Source organism: Hippocampus zosterae, chromosome 2 (assembly GCF_025434085.1).
Source record: "Hippocampus zosterae strain Florida chromosome 2, ASM2543408v3, whole genome shotgun sequence".
Lineage (NCBI taxonomy): Eukaryota > Metazoa > Chordata > Actinopteri > Syngnathiformes > Syngnathidae > Hippocampus > Hippocampus zosterae.
Window position 1 is genome coordinate 36,120,185 of NC_067452.1, and position 23,813 is coordinate 36,143,997.

At 44.7% G+C, this 23,813-nt stretch overlaps 1 protein-coding gene across 8 annotated transcripts in view; it reads left to right on the top strand.

Annotated features, from left to right (window-relative positions):
* The window catches only part of casz1 (castor zinc finger 1), a 200,189-nt gene that overhangs the window by 156,754 nt on the left and 19,622 nt on the right, over positions 1-23,813 (top strand). For 4 of the 8 annotated variants that reach the window (XM_052050425.1, XM_052050416.1, XM_052050376.1 and 1 more), the window contains 8 exons: positions 2,391-3,288; positions 5,184-5,249; positions 11,223-11,319; positions 13,567-13,731; positions 16,292-16,464; positions 17,499-18,367; positions 22,566-22,698; positions 23,010-23,076. In XM_052050425.1, coding sequence (XP_051906385.1) covers positions 2,391-3,288; positions 5,184-5,249; positions 11,223-11,319; positions 13,567-13,731; positions 16,292-16,464; positions 17,499-18,367; positions 22,566-22,698; positions 23,010-23,076 — 2,468 coding nt within the window. The remainder of the gene's footprint in view (positions 1-2,390; positions 3,289-5,183; positions 5,250-11,222; positions 11,320-13,566; positions 13,732-16,291; positions 16,465-17,498; positions 18,368-22,565; positions 22,699-23,009; positions 23,077-23,813) is intronic. The other 4 variants (XM_052050406.1, XM_052050443.1, XM_052050386.1 and 1 more) reach the window with 3 other exon arrangements.

The window sequence follows — 23,813 nt, forward strand, 5'->3', positions numbered from 1 at the left end:
TTTTTTTCTTCTTTCACGGGATGTCGATAATACCGCGAGTAAATCAAATACTTGTAAAAAGCATATTTGCACCACCGCAAATTACCTATAGCGATTTTTTCCCCCCTTTTATACAATACTCGCGCTGATGTAAAAAGAGGACGTTACTCAAAGTCAATATGGATTAATCATACCGGGGTCAATGTTTACATGAGTGATTATCATATATATTTAATTTTCAAATTGGCAATTTGGCGATAGGCTTTTTCATTATACCTCGAGTTGTCCAATCGAGTGCCATGTTGTGTCGTGTAAACGGCATGCGCCGGTGTACTCTAACTTTAGAGCAGGGGTGTCAAACTAATTTTAGTTGCAGGGCCAATTTGGAGTTACATCTTCCTTCGGAGGGCCGTTATGTGAAACCACAAAATTATTACTTGTATACAAAAAATTACGAGATTACTCGTTTTGAAATCAGTCAAGCCAATCGTAAAAGTTTGTTTGATATCATTAATTAAGAAAATAATTACTTTTCAAATGAGTGTAAACAGGGCAACACAATTATTGCAAACTCGCAACCTTATTGGACAATTTGACATTTCGGTACAGATTTTAGCAAGTTGACACATGTGATTTGCTTTTGCGGGCCACCTAAAATGACCTGTAGGGCCCGATCTGGCCCGCGGGTCTTGAGTTTGATACCATGCTTCAGAGATTTATGATCAATTGCATCCTGAAATGACCTGAAAAAAAAATTCACAGCAACACCAAAGTCCATTTAAACATTCTCAAGATCGTCCCACCCGTTGTGAAGGTTTCGTACCCGGATGTGGATTGAAGCACATTCAAATGCTGTCAGTCTGTTATCCCCGCAAAGGTAAATAAAAAAATAAGGAGAAAAGGCGACATTGCAACAGGAGGCCTCCCCAGTTTCAGTTTATGTAAAAACATTTGATGGAATTGTCTACGGCCAGCTGATTTGTTCAACCATTCCTCTTAAATGTTTCATGGGCTTTTTTCGATCCAGCGGATACTCTTTCAGCCTGATCCGCCGCGCAGAAGAGCGACCCCAAAGCAGTGGGTGGAAATTTGGGGATTATTTTACATGCTGCTCAGGAGACGTGAAAAGCAGAGCACAGCAACTCATTTAGCAATAACCGAGAAATTGGAGACAGGAGCTGAAATATTTGTGTATTAATTACTTGAGTGGTAGGCGGTATTACCTCTGACCAGCTTAAGTGCGCTCAGCGGCCGAAAAAGCAATAAAGCACTTTTTTTTTTTTCAATGGGTAATGGGTAGTCATGAGAATTTTGCAGCAAAACATTTTACGAAAAGTTACGCACCATTGTATGGAGGGATGTGGAGAATGCTGCCTGAAGGAATCACCATCGACTATGTAGTTGTTCCTGTAGCTGATCATGAACACACTGGTATTTTTTTAGATAACACCAAACATGCGAGTGAGATTTTGAGGGAAAGTTCGGGTGTTAAAATTGTGCATAAAATAAATAAATAAGTAAACAAGTGCAGATGTTGACTCTAATATAACCGATTAAAGTAATAAACACCACTCTATATTGTCAAATAACAACAGGCTCGCTTCTCATGCACATGTGGAGTTTGCATGTTCTCCCCGGGCCTGCGTGGGTTTTCTGCGGGTACTCCGGTATAAGTTCGCATTCCAAAAACATGCATGACAGGCTGATTGAACACTCTAAATTGTCCCGAGGTGTGAGTGTGAGCGCGGAGGGATGATCGTCTCACTGTGCCCTGCGATTGGCTGGCGACCGATTTCAATGGTGTCCCCCGCCTACTGCCCGAAGACGGCTGGGATAGGCTCCAGCACCCCCCGCGACCCTTGTGAGGATAAAGCGGAACAGAAAATTGATGGATGGATGGATGGATGGATGGTTGGATTTTTAGGAGCCATCTTGCCATTTGAGATTTGATACACACCTCACTTTTCCCATCTACTTGCGCAGTTGTGTTTCCAGTCTATCGTGAATTAATTAACGGGAGACGAAATCAGAACTCAATAATCCGATTAAAAAAAAAATCTCTGAGGTTTGTGGTGAACATTTGCTCGATCAAGTCAACCTGCAAATTTTGCAGCAGCGTAACGCAAAACCAAAACTGGAAAGGCGCTCAGACTGCCTATTGACTGTTTGTCAAATGAGAACAAAATACACAAAGAAATGTTGTGACCCTGTTTGCCAAGTCGATCTTTGTTCAAGAAATCATATTTGCATGTGTTTTTACTGATATTTGTCGTATTTGTTATCTGACGTGTACTTTTCAGGTCTTGGGTCACGGTCTTTCAAAACACGGTTTCAGTGATGTAAAATGAAGGACTTTTAATGACAGTAAAAATAGGTTTTACCCAACAAATGTGATTTTTCTAATGTTTCAGGAGAAGCGTCTGCCCTCCGAGACTATGCAGCCAACACCATGAATGAGTTTTTGGGAATGTTTGGCTATGATGACCATCATATGCGGGATGAGCTGAACAAGAAGCTCAGCTTTGAGAAGCTCAAAGCCGCTACCTCAGACCCCTCGTCCCTCAGTAGCGAAGAGGCCTCTCGCCGAGCCCGCTTCACCAAGTATGAAGAGTACATCCGAAAGTTAAAAGCTGGTGAGACCCTGCCTTGGCCCATGCATGCTTCCCCACCCAAACCAGATGACCTCAATTCAAAAGTCTCCCAAGACAAAAGTCCAACCATGCTCCAGACCTCTGGCGGCCTCCCGGCGGCCGAAGCTCAGATCTACCCCACCGGTTTGGATCACAAGCAGCAAGGAGGAGCTCCACTGGCTTCCGCACAGCCATCGAATCCCTCTCACTTGCAGAACATGGCCTCCCGGGCCTCCAAATATGACTTCTTCATTCAGAAACTGAAAATGGGTGAGAGTATACAGCCCAATGGTAATGCTTTTAAACGACCCTCCAAATATGACCTGGAGAACGTCAAGTTCCTGAACCTTTTTAAACCGGGTGACGGCAGCCCTGACATGGGCGGGGCCATCGCCTTTAAGACTGGTAAAGGCGGGCGCCCTTCCAAGTATGACATCAGAACAATGCAAAAGATGATACCAGGAAATCCCGAAGGCTCGCTGATGCCCAATATTCTTGCAACCGCGCCGGGGAACCCGGGAGCTCCCGGTGTCCCTGCCATGGGCGCGGCTGGGGCCAGCATTGCACCGGGACTCGCCGTGGACCAGACGGGCCATATAAGCTTCACCACATCAGACTACCTGAAGTCCAGCTTTTCCAAAACTGACTCCATCACCACTGGCACTGTGTCCTCCGTTAAGTAAGTGTGCTCACACGTTTCCCCTTTACTTGAATGTGTCTTACTACTCTTCCTTTTCTATACGGCTTACCCTTGAAAAAGGTCCTGAGATGGTGGAAAGATATCCCAGCTGGCTTGTATTCCGTGGATCTACTGTAGCTCACCATTCAGTCAATCACAAAAAGTGACACTCCAGAAAGTCAAATGCATTGGAACAGCTTTAAAGAAACACATTTCAAATATTTAGAAATCAAAACGTTAAAGCATGTATACAGTTCATGGAACAACAACGGAACCATAAGAACATGCTCCGCAAATCTTACCGCCGACCTTAGGTGAGGAGTAAAATAACATGAACAATGCACCCACCTAAGAGTTTTTCCACCCATCCATTCTTTTTCTGACCCGCTTATCCTCACCAGGGTCGCTGGAGCCTATCGCAGCTGTCTTCGGGTAGTAGGCGAGGGACACCCTGAACCGGTTGCCAGGCAATCTCAGGGCACACAAAGACAAACAACCATTTGTGCTCACATTCAGACCTAAAGACAATTTTACAATGTTTCATTAACCTGCCACCCAAGTTTTTGGAATGTGGGAGGAAACCAGAGTACCCAGAGAAAACCCACACAGGCTCGGGGAGAACATGCAAACTCCACATAGGAAGGCCGGAACCGGAATCGAACCCTGCACCTCTGCACCAAACTGGCCGACACGCTAACCAGTCGACCACCTAATTGTTATTGATTGTCTTTTTTCAAGGTTTTGAAATAACACACATGGTGTAGCATAAATGTTGGAAGCTCAGTTACATTTATTGCCCCTCAAAGGATCAGCTCGAAGCTCCTGTGAGCTCACAGACTGCTATAGCGAGCCAGTTTGCCCAACGTAAAGGTAATTACCTCTGCGGAAGCCAACGGCACTGTGGTGTGAAATAGTGCATGGAGCCCAATAGGACGGTGACATGATGAGTCGCGAAGACACATGAAGTGTTTACTCGCCGTTCAGGCCCATTGGAGACTGATTTGGCACAGTCATCGCAAAGTGACTGACTCGGTTCATTTTGGCTCGGGTGTAACAACCCTCCCTTTAATTACTTTGGAGTCGCGGCTAACCTAGCGGCGAGTCACAGGGGCACGTGCAACAACGTCTGAGTCGTGCACTATAAAAGCAAGCGAACGAGAGTTCGAACTTGTCCGCACCACTGGTGCCAAACCGCTGTTTGATTAGTTTTGATCTTGTTCCCGGTTAGGTGAGAGCTATCAAAGGCAGCGTTCAAGAGCCCTCAGGCGCTTCTCCCTCAGGGTCTGGCCTTGGTCGCATTGGATTGTGGCTCACTTGAGCTACAAGCTTGGCTAACTGACCCGTTTAGTGTGAGACACGGTCTGGCAGGACGTCTTCCCCTCTGGGCCAGATTAACCTCAGGTCATTCCCCATGTGGAGCTTCACATGGAACTAAATGCCGCAGCTGAGGGGGCGACCAAAACTGCATTATAACTGTCATCCTTCAGATAGTCAAGTGACTCTTATCTCAGGTGAAGAAAAAAAAAATAGCATCCGTTGAAATCCATTCAAAGTTGAATCAGCTGTACGGTCCCGTAAGTAGAATAGAATTTTCTTCCACCAGCCCCATTATCCAGTTTTGCATATAAGCACTCACCAAAACACCCCCATAAAAGATTAATGTCCTTTTTGCTCCTGCATTTCTCCTTCCATTGGCTGAAAGGCCATGCATCAAATGTGTGCTCCTTCCATCTCTGATTCATACGGCGCAGGAAAATACTGCTCTGCCACGAGAAAATATGAATTGATAGTCCAAAGTTTCCGCAAGTAAATATTGTGTCACTTTGTGTTTATTAACAACAGGCAGCCCACACCTGCCATTAATCCTGTCCCTTTTGTGTTTCCCGTGGCGTTAGGAATGGCCTACCACCAGATAAACCTGCCAGCGACGACGTCAACCTCTACCAGAAATACATCGCCAGGTATGCAAATCCGTCAACGGGCCATGCTAAGCGCAGATGAAACAATGCATCCAAACAGAGACAAAGCATTCCCCCTTCCACTGATGGTGTTTTATTCAGCGCTGTAACTAGATTCTGTTATGAAGATGCTCCGTGTGCAGTGAATTGATTAAGTAAGGCTTCAATTTATGTGCCGAGCGGGATGAAGGGTAATGAAAAAGAAATGGCTTGATTGTGCCTGTGACTGTAAATGTTTGAATACATTTCCAGAGTGCGTGTGCCAAAACACAAGCTTTCATTTTACATGGCCTTGGACAAAAACGAATTGTCGGGCTAATTCATCTTAAACTTACGTTTGAGATTCATGTAAGCGCCTGAGTCCAACTGTAATTTTCAGGGATGAGATTTTTCCACTTTTTTCCAGTCAAAATGGACCTTTTTTATATTGTTTCAAATCCATTAAGAAAGTTTTAGGGGTCGGGGGGTAGGGTCTGCTGTTATTTCTGGGCTGCCAGACTTATTTGTCTTCGGCAGACTCCGGACTCGTAATGTTTGCAAGCATCCATTTTGAATACCGTTTTTACTTTGGATATGGGCTAAAACCAATGTGTATTAAACAAAATGCCAAATGTTATGGAGACTTGTGACGAAGCTAAAGTGCGTCAGACCCCGGCTGATTTTCAGATTTTTTCGTCACTGGCCACTCTCCCTGAATTTCAAAGGAGAAGACAACGATTTTTTTCGCCAAAATATGTTCTATGCAGCCTCACTAGTCTAAACACGGCATTCCGATTGATATCGCATATGGTGGAATATGAATGAAGCAGCAAAATCCACCCGTTTTTATCGATTTCAGGGAGGGGCGGCCATTTTGCCACTTGTGGTCGACTGAAAGGGACGACGGTCAACGGCTCACCTGTTTTCTGGGTTTGGTCATGTGACAGTTGCATGCCGAGCCCTTAGGCACCGTGATGTCATTTTCAGTCACAATGCCGTTTTAGACGAGTTGGGGACGCGTAGAACATATTGTAAGCGGTGCAATGCTAACACAAACAGTGGAGCGTTTGCCCTTTGCATCACGGTCCCTCTCGACAAGCTTTGTCTTCGACATAGTATACAAGAATGGAGATTGCACAAACTGCCTTTTTACAACACGTTTACAAAAGCGTGTTGTCGAGAATTTTAATAGAAGGAATCAAAAGAAGAGTACAGAATGTACTCAAATTGCAACAACACATTGCTAATTTCCGCGTTAACTGATTGTTGCCAGCAAGCTTGTTTGGGGAGAGGATATGATTGCATTGTGCCACCTTTGGATTAGAAGGCAAATATTCCCCTGGCAGTAAAACAATACCTCTACAGTCACACAGCCAGTTAACATGGATGTGTGTTGTAATTAAGGCCGCAGAAACACATACGAAATAAAGTCCAAGATGTTTGTTGTGCTACGGATCAAGATCAAAACGATTGTGATCGTTCTGTGTTCTGTCAATGACTGACGAAAGATACGAATGTCGGACTTTTTGTTCGGTCTGCTATTTATTGTATGAGTCAATTAGTTACTAATTTTTTGATTAAAAAAGGAGCAAATCATGGATGGAGAGGTGTCTCTCGATAGCCTCAGAACAATGCCTGACCACCCGCCGCCATTTTTAGCGGATTCATTTCGAGCTGCAGCTCAAAGGTGATTATCACTTGTTTGTTTATGCCCTCGAAAAAAGAAAAAAAAAAGAAAGAAAGAAAGAAAAGCAACATTTGAATAGCCGAAGTGGCTTTGGCGTTAATGATTACTTCTCCAAGCCATAACATGAAGGGCACAAATCAAAGCCTTGGCACTGACACACACACGCAAGCACACACACGGACACGCACAAAACCTCTTCCTTGGACTGATTACATTTCACAAGAAGATTTAATTAAGGAATTTTTAATGAGGCTTCTGCTGGCACTGCCAAGAACTGTTTTGATATTTGCACTGCATAATGCATAAAATTTGTCTAAACATCTCGGCAGTTGATGCACGGGGAGGCTGCAGATAAGCTAAGATACAGTTTCAATTTCCGTGTCGGGTTGGGTTGGAGGGAAAGAGAAAGGAGGGATGGAAAAATGGGAAAGGAGAGCTCATAAAAGGGCAAATGTAGCACAGAGAGGGAGGTGGGAGCGGGGGAGGCGCCTCCTTGGAGCTCATGAGCACACGCAAAGGGCTAAAACCAGTTTTGTGCGTGTGTTTGCACCCAATTCTTGTTAAAAATAAAAAATCAAAAAGTCTCACCACAAAATGTTTGAGGCTTCCCCGGTTGACTTTAGTCGCAGTTTTCCCTGCCGCTTTCATGCAGCCACGAATTGCCTCGGCACTTTGATCTGTGTCTCTCCATTGTAACTGGAGATGCGCTGCAATCTCTGCATCGTGGCGATATTAATATTTAATCTGCAAGCTGAATAGCGGCGGCCCATTAGGCCCCTCGACGCGGCAAGTGGGAATTGTCCAGAGGCAAAGTGATACAGCTGGGCAATGAGCGGAGGGGTGGGCCGCCGTCTCAAGGGGGCTCTGTGTGTTCATAAGGATGTATGCGCGCAAACGAGGAGTGTATAGAAAGCACACAAATGTTTGAGACATGTGTTGGCTTTTATTGCTTTTTAAACCCCCTCCTCGATTTACTTCTGCCGTCTTCCAGGCGCAAATCTACTTTCACATGCGTGCATCCAACTTAAAAAAAAGAAAGGGGGGGGGGAGAGAAAAAGAGTAGTGGATATGGCGTTCAATTAGCTTAATGAACTCTGCAAAGTGATCTGTAAATGCAGCTCTGGGATAATCTGAACAAGGAAAAAACAGAAAGCAAGATGGGGGGGAAAAATATTACTTAGTCCCCATCATTCCCCCAAACACACACACACACACACAAACGCACACTCCCTCCTCTCCTCTTCTCTTGCACTAGCAGATGGAGTTCTTGGCAGCAGCGGTGCAATGTTTATTTGTGTGTTTTCACTGGTAATTGGAAGATTTTAACAGTCATCATCGTCTGGCTTATAATCAGTGCCATAAAGTTGCCGTACTGTAACAGGCAGCAGCGGCCTTTCCCTATCCAGCACCGCACTACACGAAAGGATGATGAAGGGAAAGGTTTGTAGTTTAAAAAAGAAAAAGAAAAAAAAAGCAGCATGATGTTTCTACTTTTCATCATATAAGAGGCTTTCCTCCAAAATAATACGATAATGACATTGATTTGACAAAGATTTTTTCACAGCGTCGAGGTATAAAGCATCAGGGGGGCTTCGGTGTGCGTAATAAGTGTGTCTTGCGGCCGCGTTGGCAATAAATGGAGATAATTTGGCTGGAATTGGTGTGACAGCCTGGTAAATTGTCGCAGCGGTGTACGGAGCGGGGCTCTGAGCGGCGCTACTTTGAAGGTGAGTTGAGCGTCATGCCTTTGAAAAGTCGCTCACCTGTTTTATTGCGCCTGCTTTCACTGTTGACAGGCTCTTTGATAGCCTTTATTGTCACACAGCTGTCCTAAATAGAAGACCCTTCCTGAGCCTCCTCAGGGGAGGGGGGTTGGGGTAGGGGGGTCGGGGGTCAATCATGCAACAAAAATAACATTACAAATCATATAAGGGGTCCAAGTGCAGAGGTCTTGGCCCGCGTTTCGCTATAAGCACAACATTTAGGTTTGAAAATGCACGTCGGCATTCCTCCTGGTGCAATGACACTCTGCTTTGAAGCAACTCACCTTGCTGTTGGAATCAGGAAGCAAACATCGCGCATCTCACGGTCTGTTGGTCGAGCCTTTGCTCAACTCAATGGCTCGGCGCAAGCGCCATCGCCACGACAAGTCGACTTGAATTTTGCATACGGTACACATTACACTTTATTTTCCACATGGTGAAATAAGTCGTTTTCTTTTTGTGGATTGTGGCTAGGCAATTTGCACATAAAATTAATCTGTCAACAAACCCCGTGTCACATGTGAGTATTTTTCACTCCGGCCTTTGTTTTAAGACAAACCACAACTTTGAAAATGTGAACCAATTGAATTTACTGTAATGCACAATCATCTCAGTAGAAAATAATCATTTTCAACTCTGTGGCCCCCACACAATATAATAATTTTTGCTCTTTTCATGATTCTCATTATTTTTTATCTGCCTCATAATTTAGTGTCGAAATGCATCATTATTGAACTTGATTGGAGATACCCAAGCGGGGACAATTCCATTTCTCTTCAAGGATAATGTTCAGTGTGTCATATATCACAATTCAATTTCAACCCCAAAATGGAAAATGGTGAATACAAAATTCTGTTTTCAGCCAGTTTATCCAAGTAAGAGTTGCCATCGAAGTTCCTCCCTTTAATTTAGATTTCGTTCTGGATAAATAACTCTTGCCCTTCCTTCATGATTTCGTGCGGACTACAATATGTGAATACAGTACAAGGTATTTCCAAATGAAGTATTGGTTTTACAATGCTGGTGTTGCTGGTAGTACAGTTCCAACATAAACGGCCCTATTTACGTTCCGAGCGCAAGTCTAGCGCAAAGTGCAGTCGAACTGCGTGCAACTGGTTGAGTTTTCTTTCGTTTGTTATTTTGCAAGACTCGACACCGGTAGAATGGGCCCGAATGGGGCATTTGCGCCACTGGGCACCCCTGTGGGATGGTAATAGTCCATTTCCGGCCGAAGCGACTGGCATCCCTCATTTGCCTCAAAATCAGGGCGGTCATAGGCGCAGTATGCACAAGGACGCCGTGATTGATATTACAGAACCAGAAATAGACTCGCTGGGGTCCCTGCATGACATTCGCAGGTAAACTGCAAGCTCTCCCCTTGCTGATGATGTCGTCAGCCGTGCATGTGACATGGGCAATTAGAGACTGCCTTTCACCCTTGATTGTGCATCAGTGTGTGACTCTTGACATCCCCCCTCCCTCACAATACTGATGGGTGTTGAGGGTTCTGCCAAAATATTTTTAATATGTTCACGATTGTCATGAAATACAGCACAGTGAATTGACTGCTTCGGTGATTTGAGATTGGCCCGTGCTGGTGTCATATTTGCAAATGAAATATCGTAATGTGGGGTGGCCCGGTAGTCCAGTGGTTAGCACGTCGGCTTCACAGTGCAGAGGTACCGGGTTCGATTCCAGCTCCGGCCTCCCTGTGTGGAGTTTGCATGTTCTCCCCGGGCCTGCGTGGGTTTTCTCTGGGTGCTCCGGTTTCCTCCCACATTCAAAAAATATGCATGCTGATTGAACACTCTAAATTGTCCCTAGGTGTGAGTGTGAGCGTGGATGGTTGTTCGTCTCTGTGTCCCCTGCGATTGGCTGGCAACCGATTCAGGGTGTCCCCCGCCTACTGCCCGGAGACGGCTGGGATGGGCTCCAGCACCCCCCGCGACCCTAGTGAGGATCAAGCGGTACGGAAGATGAATGAATGAATATCGTAATGTCCACCATATGTATATGCGGAGCCCGCAGATTTTCTGCCTGCACCTTGATCAAAATCGCTCCAGCGCTACGAGTTAGACTAAATCTAGTGTAATTTTTGTAACCAAAATTGCAGATGCGCCGGGGCGAGGCAGCATTCACAAACAAGCTGAACTAAAGACAATTGCCCCCGGCACGTAAATGACAATCCACCCGTTTTTATGCGGAACGCACACTACAATCTGTTACCAAATTGTCAGATGAGTCAGGGGCGAGGCAACTCAGCGCGCTGGAACATACAAACAGGCGCAACACGGCCCTAAACATGCAAGACTAGACTCGCACTGGCATTAAAATGAAGTTATTCACGTTTTTATTCCGAGGGCACGAGCGCCCCAAAATTAGGGTCCAAATTGTGTACGCATACACCACAATATAATGAATGAGTTTTATTCAACATTCCTACTGAATTCCTGGATTGTTGTTATAAGTCTTGAAAAAGACTCACCGCTCTTTTTTTCTCAGTTCCCAATTTATTTTTTTTTCATGACTGTCTTGTTCATATTTCAGGTTTTCCGGAAGTCAACATTGTGGCCATGTGCACTGTGCCTACCAGTACAGGGAGCACTACCACTGCATGGACCCCGAGTGTAACTACCAGGTGAGCGTGAGTATTTTATCACTTTTTGAACAGCACTCAATGACACGTTTACTGTCTGCTGAACACGGAAACATTGCTGCTCTCTCTCTCACCTGACAGAAATAACGGCGCAACATTTTCAGAGTTTCAAGAACTGAGCGTAACTCTCGAATCAAATTGCTGTTTCTATAAAAATGTTGTTTCGTCATGCGAAGAAAAGGGAGATGTGGCTCGACAAACAATGTGATGCGTCACCTCTTCATTATTCATAACATCCTGACACATTTTAACGAATAATAAGTTTGTTAGCCTGTGGTTTTTCAAACACAACATTGTTTTCGTTTGCAAGCGTCCTCTGGCTATTGCTGTTCCGTGCTTTAAATGTGTTATTTATTTAGCAATATTCATCATTTAGCAGTGTCCCACCTCTTTCTCCTCTTGGCCGCTGTTCGGAAAAGATTAGCTCTCTGTAAATATCGGTTAAGAGGTGGAAAGCGTGAAAGGCCCAAGTTTTCTGGTTCCGGCGTCACGGTTTGATGAGATGCACTCTGGGAGAAACACAAAGGAAAATCATTTCATGTCATCATTTAGAGTGTTAGTTCGGGTTATCACGACAATTTCCATGCTTGGGCCCCGCGTTCCTCCATGCTGCTCCCGCGCAAATATTTTCTGCGAGGCACTGTGGGTGTCAATTCCCTGAAAAGGAAAGAAAAAAAAAAGCACATGATGTGCAGTCCCTTTCGAAGTGATAACTCTTGAAATGTTACATGACACACGCTCCTGGAATATTATCCCACTGCCAGCCTCTGGCCGATTGGCTGAGTCTTGACATTCTCCTTTCATGGGCTTGTACATGAGGGACGGTGCGTGCATCTTGCCACACTAGTGGGAATCCTAAAATAAATTGTAGCAAGTGGCTCCCAACCTTCATCACCACTCGACTGAAAATGAGATCTTTTTTCCCAGTCAGCTCTCTCCATGGCCTATTTTGGACGCCTTGATGGATCGAATGTACCGAGACTGCTTTTCCACTCATCTTCCGGTCCACAACGGACCGATGCTAAAACGTGCGATCCCCCCCCCCCCCCCCACGCCCACCCGCCTCCTTCCCCCAGGAACATTGTAAAAGAGCTGAATAATAAGAATCCTAATGAAGTCTTTGCTTTTTCAGTCAAAAACAAATGGTGGAAATGGGCCAAGAGTGACTAAGAGGCGTTTTTTTTTTTTATGTATTTTGTGCTCGAGTGGAACACACAACACAAAGCAATTAGTCTACTTTTGTAGAGCAATTAGTTGCTTTTCAAAACACTTCTTTCTGATGTTTTTCCCCTCAACTGGAGATGAATATGGATTGAAGACAGAAGTGTCTCATTGATTTGCACGTCTCCCGTTACAGTTTCTGTTACATCAGCTTAAGGCCAATTACAGCAGATTTGGTTGCGGCGGGTCTCTGAGGAGTCACTTTTCTGCTCTCTAACTGCTGCATGTGGGAGGGATTATTTATTTAGTCATTTTAGATGTGAGGTCTCTTAGCGCGTGCACTCATCGTAAACGACAGCAGAAGCAAGTGTTCATAAATTGAAATTCCACTTTCAGCAATTGAACGTGAAACCTTATCTCTGCAAATTGAAAGGGAAAGAAAAAAATCATTTTTGGTGGCTGGGCTTGTTCATTTGTCTTTTTTTTTTAACTCTACAAGAAATATCCAATGTGTTTGTCTAAAATCAGAATCATCCGTTGAATCATTTTTAATTAAGTGGGGTTTTTTTAAGTCCTTGGCACGTTCTGTATGGCGCAAAATGCAGTTATTGCTAAGATAAGACCTTAGTAATAAGTTGTGAAAAGTACAGTTGAATGAGGCCCGACGGCCATTTAAAAAAATTAAGTGAATCAAAGTTAAAAATGCATGATGTCCACACGAATCTAGTGATTGTGCATTTAATTGAGGGGACATTTTGAGTAACGGGAAACAAACTCAGCAGGCAAACGTAACATGCGGAAGTCCCTTCTGACCCAGGGTGAGCATATGGGTTGCCTGTATTTGGAGAGACACACGTAGAGGCGAAAAAAAAAACGTCTTTTGAGGTGCCCCCCCCCCCCCACCCAGGCCCCATCCCTCAAATGCCAAGTGGCCACTTCGTGCTGCAGCTGCTGTTTCCGCCGAGATAAAGTGACATGTTGCTGATTCTGTGCCTGGTGTAAATAAACACTAACCTGTTGCTTTACAAACCTCCCACACCCTATCCCCCCACCCCCCTCCTCGTTCCATTGCAGAGGTTTACCAGTAAGCAGGATGTGATCAGGCACTACAACATGCACAAGAAGAGGGATAATTCCCTGCAGCACGGTTTCATGCGTTTCAGCCCCCTGGATGACTGCAGCGTCTACTACCACGGCTGCCACCTCAATGGCAAAAGTACTCATTACCACTGCATGCAGGTACATCTCAACAAAAAAGTACACGCCTGAGAACACGATACACATGTTTGCACATCCTTGCAAAGTGTTGTTTGGCCTTGCCATCTGCAGTTAAACCAATATTACCCAAATGCAGTCCAAGAGTCAACTTGTATTTGTTGACTGTGTATTTTATTCTATTTATTTTTTATTTTTTGGGGGGGCGAGATGACATCAGGAAAAAAAAAAGTTTGTAAGATGTTTTTTTTCCATTGATGTTTTGTTACATTTTAAAATGTGTTCATATCCTTGACAACCTTTTAGGGAATTATGAAGGCTCCTGGTAGGTTTGCATGAGTGATTGAATCAACTGTATGTTTACAACATGAGATATGCCTGTACAATGGTACCTCTACTTATGAAATTAATTGGTTCTGGAAGAAATTTCTCAACTAGAACATTTTGGAAGCAGAGACACATTTTCCATTTAAATGACCTAATCTGTCCGAATCCCCCCCCCCCCCAAAAAAAAAATCAGCCATAAATGTTTCCAAAAGCATAAAAATGCATCAAAATATGTAACAAATACATGTTACATTTAGATTATTCCACAATAAATGAGAGTTGTGCATAATATAAAAAACAAAGAATCGGGTAACGACTAAGATGATGGTCATTTAACTTTCAACTGCATCCTCATCGTTTTTTTTGCCCTCTATAGTTCATGTTCTCTCTCAGAAGTGATTTTAGCCTGGCGTTCTGTAAAGAACCGATCCAAGGACATTTGTTTTTGTCGACTTTTAACAATCCCTCGAAAATGTCCAAGGCAAACAGCATAGTGAGCGATTGCCCGACTGGTGAACATTTTTTCGAGGAAAATTAACGTAACGCCTGAGGGGCAAATGACGAGGACGCTGCATAGACACAGATCTAGCTATCGACACACATAGACACATACGGTAGAGGTCCCTCTTAGCCAATGGGATGCCAGGATGATGCTAGGTAATAGCCAATGGCAGAGCAGCTGTAAGTATGTTGCGTTCAGGAAACTCTGAGCTGCGATTAGCAGGCCATACTGTATTTTTACCTTTCTTATCTTGACATTTGTTTCATAACGAGAGGCAATATTTTCCTGTTGAGGCGTTTTGTAACTTCCAAATGTTGTATAAAATAAAGAGACGCTCGTAAGTAGAGGTACCACTGTAATTTGGCATCATTTATGTCAAATCAAAATGATGATGAAAAATTATTGTTACTATTATTATTATTTTTTTTATTTTTTTTAACGGCCATCCATTTCATGCAAATTTACACTCAACATTTCCGAAGAGAGGATTGCTTTAGAACTTAACTAAATACAGTTTCAAGTTGGTATGTATAAATGTACAGCGTATATGAGTCCACCGTCTTACTTTCGGCATCAAAGGAGGAGCTCAGTAGGATTTTGTACAAAATACTTTATTTCAAGTCTTTTTTTTTTTTTTGAGAGAGAAATCGTGTTGATGGAAATGAGGGACTTGACAGCTAAATATAGAGCTGGTGTTTGTCTCACGCAGCATGTAGATACCGTGACATTCTCGTTTCAACATCATGTCCTGATGTCACGTTTGCGTTTTCTGCCGCAGAAGCTTTAAGACACCCACCGCACGCAGACCAACATCAAAAGAGTTAAAATAGGGTAGCAAAGGTAAAAAGTGTCATCTCGTTGAAAGCAATGAGTCGCTCACTTCAACAACAAAAGGACACCCCCGCACTCTTTTCCATCCACATAGAAGCATCTGAAAGAATGTCTTTTCAAGCGAATAGCATAAAAAAAAAAAAGATTCCAATTGGCGCACGTATACACACAAGGCAGTTGCTCCCCACCTCCTTGTTCCCTCGCTCCTTAATTGGCGTGGATGAAATTCGCTCAGGTGTTTATGTAAATGTTCACATTCTTCATGTTTTAGTACCGGGCAGACGGTTCAAGATTATTCACCCGTCTGGATTTGTTTAATTTTTTGGAGTACATCTGCTTAATTTCACCGTGTCATTTTGCGTTCAGCATTCCATGACGGTGGAGGATGTGCTTGAGATAGATTTTTTTTTTAACAATGTCATTGGTATTGACATTCCAGATTTTGTTTTAACAGTTCTGTCAAGCTACAGATGTATCTGCCTGATTTAGGGAGGAAAATACAAAGAGGCATTTTTTTTTCCATTGTTTGACCTGACATGGAGAAGTTTGCCATTTTGCGTGGGCGACAAACACCAAGGATGATGTACTGTATGTTTGCTGTTTTTAATTCCAACTTAATCACCGGCCCTACTAGCCCCCAGGGTTCAACTTGAGACCATTCTGTTCCACTCTCTCCCCCTTGAAAGAGTGTTACAGTAAGTTTGTGGTGACCTCAGCCCTCCAAATGTGACAGGAAAGTACTGTAGTTGTAGGCGTCCCGCACTTCTTGAAAGCAGCACGGCTTTCAATGGCAAACCACAAATTTAGTGTCGAACAGGAATACCATTTCTCGTCCGTTTTCTTAACCGCACCGAGAGCTTCCTTTTTCTTGACTCCCCTCACAAACGGAAATCCTGCGGGCCGCTCTTTGTCTCCGCTCGGCAGGTGGGCTGCAGCAAGGTGTACACCAGCACCTCGGATGTCATGACGCACGAAAATTTCCACAAAAAGAACGCCCAGCTGATCAATGATGGCTTCCAGAGGTTCCGTGCCACTGAGGACTGCGGCACTGTAGGGTGCCAGTTTTATGGCCAGAAGACGACGCACTTCCATTGCAGGTGACGTTGAATCAAATCCACCTAGATTTATCTTTTTATTTTTTGTTTTAGTATTTGGCTCAGTCTTGTACATTTTCACCACCTACTGGACTGGAGTCATCTTGTGACTTAAACAGTTAAATTGATTTTTAAAGAAAACTAAAACAACAAAAAAAACAAATATGTAAAACGAAGCTTCAAAAGTCCTGAAAATCTATTCGTCTCTACTCTCAAACGCTGTGGGCGTGTGAACACGTGTCAACTGTCAATCAAATACCCTGACTGCAACCTGAAAAAAACAAAATGGATCCTACGTCATCGAGCATCTTTCTTATCACTACACATCCCTACAGTTGAGCCCTGAAAATATATCCACTTCAAACCACCCTGGCTGGTCTATATCCCTGCAGATTGTTGTGGGTTTCATCCACGCTGCTACCACGAGGCAACCACGCTAGCCCTAATCTCTGGCCCACATGCTGGCTGTCAGGTTGGACTCCAAAATGACCCCCCCCCCCTACCCCCTCACCCTCCCTTCCTCACTCTTTGTTAAATGTGCTCACTTAGTGCCACACTTGCAGACTATCCAAAGGGAAGATGCATTTTCAGGGTGGACACATGCTAGCTAACCGCACGTCGCAATTGCGTTGGATAACCGGAGATTCGAATGGAAGCGCTCAAGTACTTATATCGCGGTACCATTTTAATACTCCCAATACGAGTTCGACATATGTCTCGGACTTTTCACGTTTCCAGCAATTATCTTCAAACGTATATAATAGTTAGAAACAAATCACGGATTTTGTTGAGTCTTTAAGGAATCACCCTGTCCTACGGTGTTTAACTTGCATGCAATGTTGTACGAGATGCAAGGAAAGTTGCTCTCCGGCATCTGCCGAGGCCCACAGCAAACTATCATGGAATGGCTCCCACTGCCAGGTGGTGTCGGCGTGTCAGTCAGCGGTCACTGAGTTGCCTCTTTGACCACCCCTCCATGATGGTTACTGAATGTAACAGAACGTTGAAGTCTCTCTTTACACCCCTTTTCCTGTCAGGCGCCCCGGCTGCACATTCACCTTCAAGAACAAGTGTGATATCGAGAAGCACAAGAGCTACCACATCAAGGATGACGCCTATGCCAAAGATGGCTTCAAGAAGTACTACAAGTACGAGGAGTGCAAGTACGAGGGCTGCGTGTACAGTAAAGCGACCAACCACTTCCACTGCATCCGCTCGGGCTGCGGGTTCACCTTCACCTCCACCAGCCAGATGACCTCCCACAAGCGCAAACACGAGCGCCGGCACATCCGCTCCTCCGGCGTCATGGGCCTCTCTTCCACCTTCCTGGCCCCAAAAGACGAGCCGGAAGAATCGAGCAACGATGACCTGATGGACTTCTCGGCCATCAGCAGCAAGAACTCAAGTCTGAGTGCCTCGCCAACCACCCAGCAGTCCACCACTGTATCCCACCTCATGGCCACACCCACTACTGCTGTCTCCTCCTCCTCATCGGTGGGCCACGCCCTCAAACCGACGTCCGCGCTGCCCAGTGTGGGCCAGCGTATGTCCAGCCTGCTGTCCCAGGCCTTGCCCAGCAACATGCCGGTGGCCCTCTCTCTGTCCAACAGCACCATGGCTACTTCCAGCCCCTTCTACCCACTCATACCCAGGTTGCCTGTCCAGCCTCCTCCGCATGCTGCCAGCCTGTTATCCGCCGTATCATCCGGTGGCCATTCCATGTCCACCGACTCGCTGACCCAAGGCTGCTCTACGGCGGGGGCGGACGGAGCCATGGCATCCACCCCAACCTCCTTCTCCACCTCCTCCATCATGGAGAAGATCTCAGCCAGCAAAGGTCTGATATCGCCCATGATGGCCAGGCTGGCTGCTGCTGCTCTGAAACCTTCCAACGGACCAGATGCAGGTCAGTCACATCAACGACGGTTGGCTGCGCAATCACAAATCCCCCAAATTAGTGACCCCAAAATTGACTTGAACGCTCTAATAAGAGTCAGAGTCCATTTGTAGGCGTCAAGGCACTCCTGTGTGTATCCCTGCTGGATAATGATTGAATTCAAACGAAACCATCTCCACAGGAGTACTACGCTGGGGTCAGAAGCATTTCCTCTCAGGGTTCCCATGGGTCCTTAAAGTTCATAAAATAGAAATAGTAAAATAGGTACTTAATTGTCCTTAATTTTCACGGAAAGCTTCTGAAATCAGTACAAATCCCTAATAATGTATTGTTATTCAAAAATAAATTGAAGTTTTATATTTATTTTATTTTTCTTAGTTTTTATTTTTCCTTCCTGTAATACAGGTAGGAAAATGTAAATTTGACATACAATATATCAAATAAAGGGTTAGCTGATTGCCTCTAAAAATAAAAATGTGCCCTACCTTTAGCAGCAATGATTTGAACACCAGCTCAGTGATATGTGGCTTTCTGCTCAGCCTGCATATTGCTGAATCCCCGGCTAAATTAAGAAAAATGGCTAAATTAGACCTATAAAGTCCTAAAAAGGTCAATAAATAAATAGCAAGTGGAAGAGTGGGAACCCTGCTTCTGCTCTGGGCTCGTTGTTGTTGTGTTGATGATGGTTAGTGAGATACCCATCGTGCATTTGGAGATAAAAGCGTTGACAGAGCCGAGTAGACGCTGTAAAAAGTCTTTTATGGCGCTTGGCGAAAGGCGTGTGGGCCAGCTCCCGGGGCCGACGTGGTGGTGGTTGAGGTGGTTCCTCATCAACAGGCCTCTTATCTGTGTCTGTCTGCGCCCGTTCACATCGCAAATGGAGGTGGAATCAAATTAAGCGGAGGGGAAAAAAAAAAAAAAAAAAAAACAAGAACAAAAAAACTGTCTTGTTTTTTTGTGAGCTGTATGCAAACTGAATTCTCGGAGAAAAAAAATACAACAAAAATCAACCAAGCAGAAATGACAGCTGAGAGATTTTCCTCCTTCCATTAATACAAGATCACAGACACACTTGCACGCATCAGCAAAGCCACGCTTTTGGAAATTCCCACAAAAACATATCACCATCTATTTAGCATAAACAAAACGCAGATACACTTTGAGAGGTAATTGCCGTGTTTGTGTCGATCATATTGTGCTCAACCAAGCCCACGAAAATTAAAATAAAAAGCACGTTAAAGCGTTTAATTGATAAAGAACCGCACAGCGCGGGTTTTAAACGTGCTCGCAGTGGGACCTCCTGTGCTGAGCTACAGCAGGTGGGGTGCATGATAGAGATTGGGGCTGCAAGGGAGAGCGCGTCCGGATGTTGAGACTGGGAAGGATTACAGTTCCTGGTGGTGCTCCCCGAGAGATTATGGGGGGGGGGGCTGAGCCGAGCCCTGGCTGTCAGGCTGAGCTCCACCTCTGTGCTTCTAGCAGGTAGTCGCAATTGCTTAGAAGGGGCCCCTGCTGAGGGCGGAGCCTCCACAGATGGTGCCATCACGCCCCCCTCCCCCCCCCCCCCGTGGCCTTGTTTGAGGCATTAGCTCACATTTTTCTGCTGTTTAGCATCTAGGTATAACGTCTAGTCTAAGGTTAAAAGTGTAAACACAGGATGGGACGTGTGAGCTGTGGTTTTGTTTCTCGCATTTTTCTCATCAATGTGTGATTTTTTTCTATATTTTAGGGGGAGTGTGGCGAGGGGGCTTAAATGCTGGAGGAAGTGGTTTTTTGCTTCTATTCCACAAAGAAAAAAAGTCAACGTTCTTGTGGCCAGTTTCATTGAGCCTCTTCAATGTTGCCTTTAAATAAGACAGTGAGCCTTTTTTTTTCTTTTACTTTCACCGTTTTTAATTAATGTCCCTCTCTAATTTACCCCTGCGTGTTTTGCCCAGAGAATCGAGCATATGAAAGCTTTACTAATTAGACACACCGTACAAATGATCTTTCGCAAGCTCCGTATCTCATCCAGCGCAATTACACGGTAATACATTATTCCTGGATAATTTCCAGAAAGAAGCTGCTTTGAGTCAAACTCATTTGTACTCCCTCTTTGGGAAAGAAAAAAAAAACACTGTAATGATTTGAAACAGAACAAGAGATGCTTGCACTTTCATCCACCCTAAACAGTCAATGTATCCTCTGAGAATTTGAAAGAATTCTTTCATCTGCCTGGCGATCATGTGTTGATCACATAGCGAATGGCTCCTCTCGAAAGTCGCCTCTCATTTGGACTGATTTAATTGTCGGTGACAAGGCCGACTCGTTAATTTTGTGCGTGGTGTGATCAAGTTGGGGGTGGGGAAGTCTGGACTTTGCGAGTCTTGATGACCTCAAAGCATCAGTTGAAACATTCTGACTGCATTTTTTTATTTTTTATTTTTTGAGCGCCGCCCAACGCTCACCAACAATCCCCTCAAACCACGGCCATTGTCAAGCCCAACTGACATTGACACTTTGCCCGTCTCCGAGCTTTTAGCTGACAAGGCCCAAGACTGGCCTTTCTACTTCTATTCTGCTTGATATGTCTCTGGGTCATCTTGTAGCAGCACCAATAGGAGGAGGGAGAGGGGGTGTGGGGTGGTGGTGGTGTTGGGAGGGGGGGGGCATCATGGTTATGTCCACCCTCCCACCTCACGTACGTTTGTTCTTGTTTTCTCCCCAGCAGTAAAAATAAATAAATAAATATATAAAAAGGAGAGCGGCCTTACCAGGATGAGGCCAAGGGCACACACTTGGCTGCCCATGACCTTGCCTGTCACAATCCCTCAATGCAAGCCCCAATTCCTAACCAGAGTCCAAACCCTGCCGGTGTTCTGATGTTTTCGGTGTCTCGAGTGTGTGTGTGTGTGTGTGTGTGCTCCCGTTTTTGCGGATAAAACACCACTTATTGTCTCCCAAAAGCCTCAGCTTCCCCGCATGGCCCCGGGACAAATTAATATTTCAATCCCTTGGGATTTGGGAGGAGAGGGTTCATCTTCCTGTCAACGTTTCAGCCTTACGTCGTCCCTTTTGGTCTTTGTTTATGACCACCACCAAGGGGGTTATAATTTCCTTTCTTTTATTTATTTATTTTTTTTATTTGCTAGTGTTCACATTTCCTCCTTTAGTTGGCTCCATTTATGAGGTCGGCCATTATTTTGAAAATCCTATTTTGAAAATCCTATTTTTTAAAAATGAAATATTGTGGATATTTTGCCTCGTAAAAAAAAAAATCATCATTTATTATCAGAGACTGGCTAAGGCTTCGGCTAATGCTTTGGTTTGGGCTGCTGTTTTGGTTAGCGAACAACATGAAATGTGCCCAGCCATTCATTCTTAAATGCAAGTGTGTGAACAAGTGGGTTTCCTCATGGAGGGGGGGGGAAAAAAGTTCCTGTCTATTTTAAGACAGAGGCACTTACAAGTTAACGAAGTTTGAGGAAATGGTGTTGACTGAACCATTTTCTACGGAAATTTGAGAAGACCGTGTGGTTTGATGAAAGAAGAAAGTCCCGGTCTGGCTCTTGAAAAAATACGCTGATGCAGAATTTTGGTATTTTTCACTGTATCTTAGATGAAGAAACCGTGGCTCGATTTTGGTGTTGGTCTTCGTGATACTTTCTGCGGCCTTGGCAGAGATTTGCATTCGACTGAGTGCCACTGAAAATTTGCGTACTCCTCCTTCGCCGAATCTTCCAAATAACCTATTTGGATCAGAACGGGAGCAGGAGGTCGCTTTGTTTGAACCGTTCTGATTGGCTGTCATCTCCAATCTGACCGTCTTAACACCCCTGTTCCTCGTGGGTACGCTCGGCGGTACAGTATTGGCTGCAGCGCAGTCGCCAGGCCAACGAGGAACCAGATAGGGAGAGGAGGGGCGAGGGGGGGGGGGGGTCCAATCTGAGGCTGCCACTTTCCCTCAGCATTAGCATCTCACTTAATGACCAGTTAAGAGGCAGCCCGGCAAATGAGTTGTGACAAGGGCTGCAGAAAAGGGAGTTTTTTTCCCTCATATCGCCCACCTCTCAATCACCATTTAAAAGGCTTGACGGCCTGACATAATTTCACAATAATTATCACTCCCAGTTCTCTTTTGGGGCCGGGACAGAAGTCAGAATGGATCTCGTCACAGGGTAATAGTGCTGACCAACAATAACGTTGTTGTTTCTCCCTTGATTGTTAGGGAGCGGGCAGCCGGTGCCAGTCAGCCAGTTTCATCTGGCTCAAGTCAAACAAGAACCAGCGGAAGCCAACTCGGGGGCCTCGCAAGACTCCACACAAGAACACAGTTTGGACCTGAGCAAGAAAGACACCAGGTATACTGTGTCTTTTATTTTATTTTTTTTCCCGCAAAATGTGGACCGAGCGAGAGTTTCCGACAAGATTGTTTATCAGAAACACTCCATTTATTCCGATCCTTTCGTGTCTCGATTTATTTTTTTTTGTGTCTGAGGAGAATGTTTGCGTAAAACCTTCAACTTCAACTCAGTCTTTTTTTTTTTTTTGTTTTTTTTAACAAGACAGTGTTTTCATCTTCATTAGACCGGCACACCTTGCGTGATAAATAGTAATATTTACTGTTCTCATGCAAATCTTTACAAAACAATGTTCATTTTCTTTCTTCCAGTAGTAATGAATCAAATGGACATGCCGTACCGGGGAATGCATCTCTTTTATCCTCGCTTATGAATAAGGTAAGATCCATCCATCAAAGCCCTTTCATCCCAAGACAAATTAGCGGCACACGGTGGGGCCTGTTTGTTTTTTAATGTTTCGCCGCTAATAAGATGAGTTTGTATCATTTAAATTTTCCAGCCATTTTTCACACAGAGTAATTTCCATCGCACCTCACACAAATTAATATAATGAAGTAGTAGCTGGCTGCAACGCCAGATATATCGTCATGTTTGTTTTCTGATGAGCTGTTTTGAACCCGAGTTGCCCTTTCCCCCCCCCCCCCCCTGCCTTTATGTTCCTTCTCCTTGCCCTGTCTGGCTCTGCATTTATCCACCGTTTATAAATGATATGATTAAAATGCCGCCGTAGAAAGGAAGAGGGAGGTGTACCCTCATTTTTTTTTTGAAACTTCAAATGTTAGGCTGTGGATATTTACATGCGCGTGCGTGTGTTGTGATGATTAAAATGGACAATGTCTCTAATCACTATAATGACAGGTCAACCCCCCCCCCTGTCCCCCCACCCTCATTTCTTTTTACACATGGGCAACTGTTCAAGACCTCCTTTCCCATACAATGTCATCATTATTAGCTCCAAGATGGACTTGTGCTCGCTTTCCATTGAAGCCAGAGAGCTTAAAAAGCTTGCCAGGTTGGCTTTGGGGCCTTTTTCAAGCCCCCCCCCCCCCCCCCCCCGCACCCCCACCCCAACCCCTCCACATCACTTTAAAGGGTTAACCGTGAGTCCCACGAGG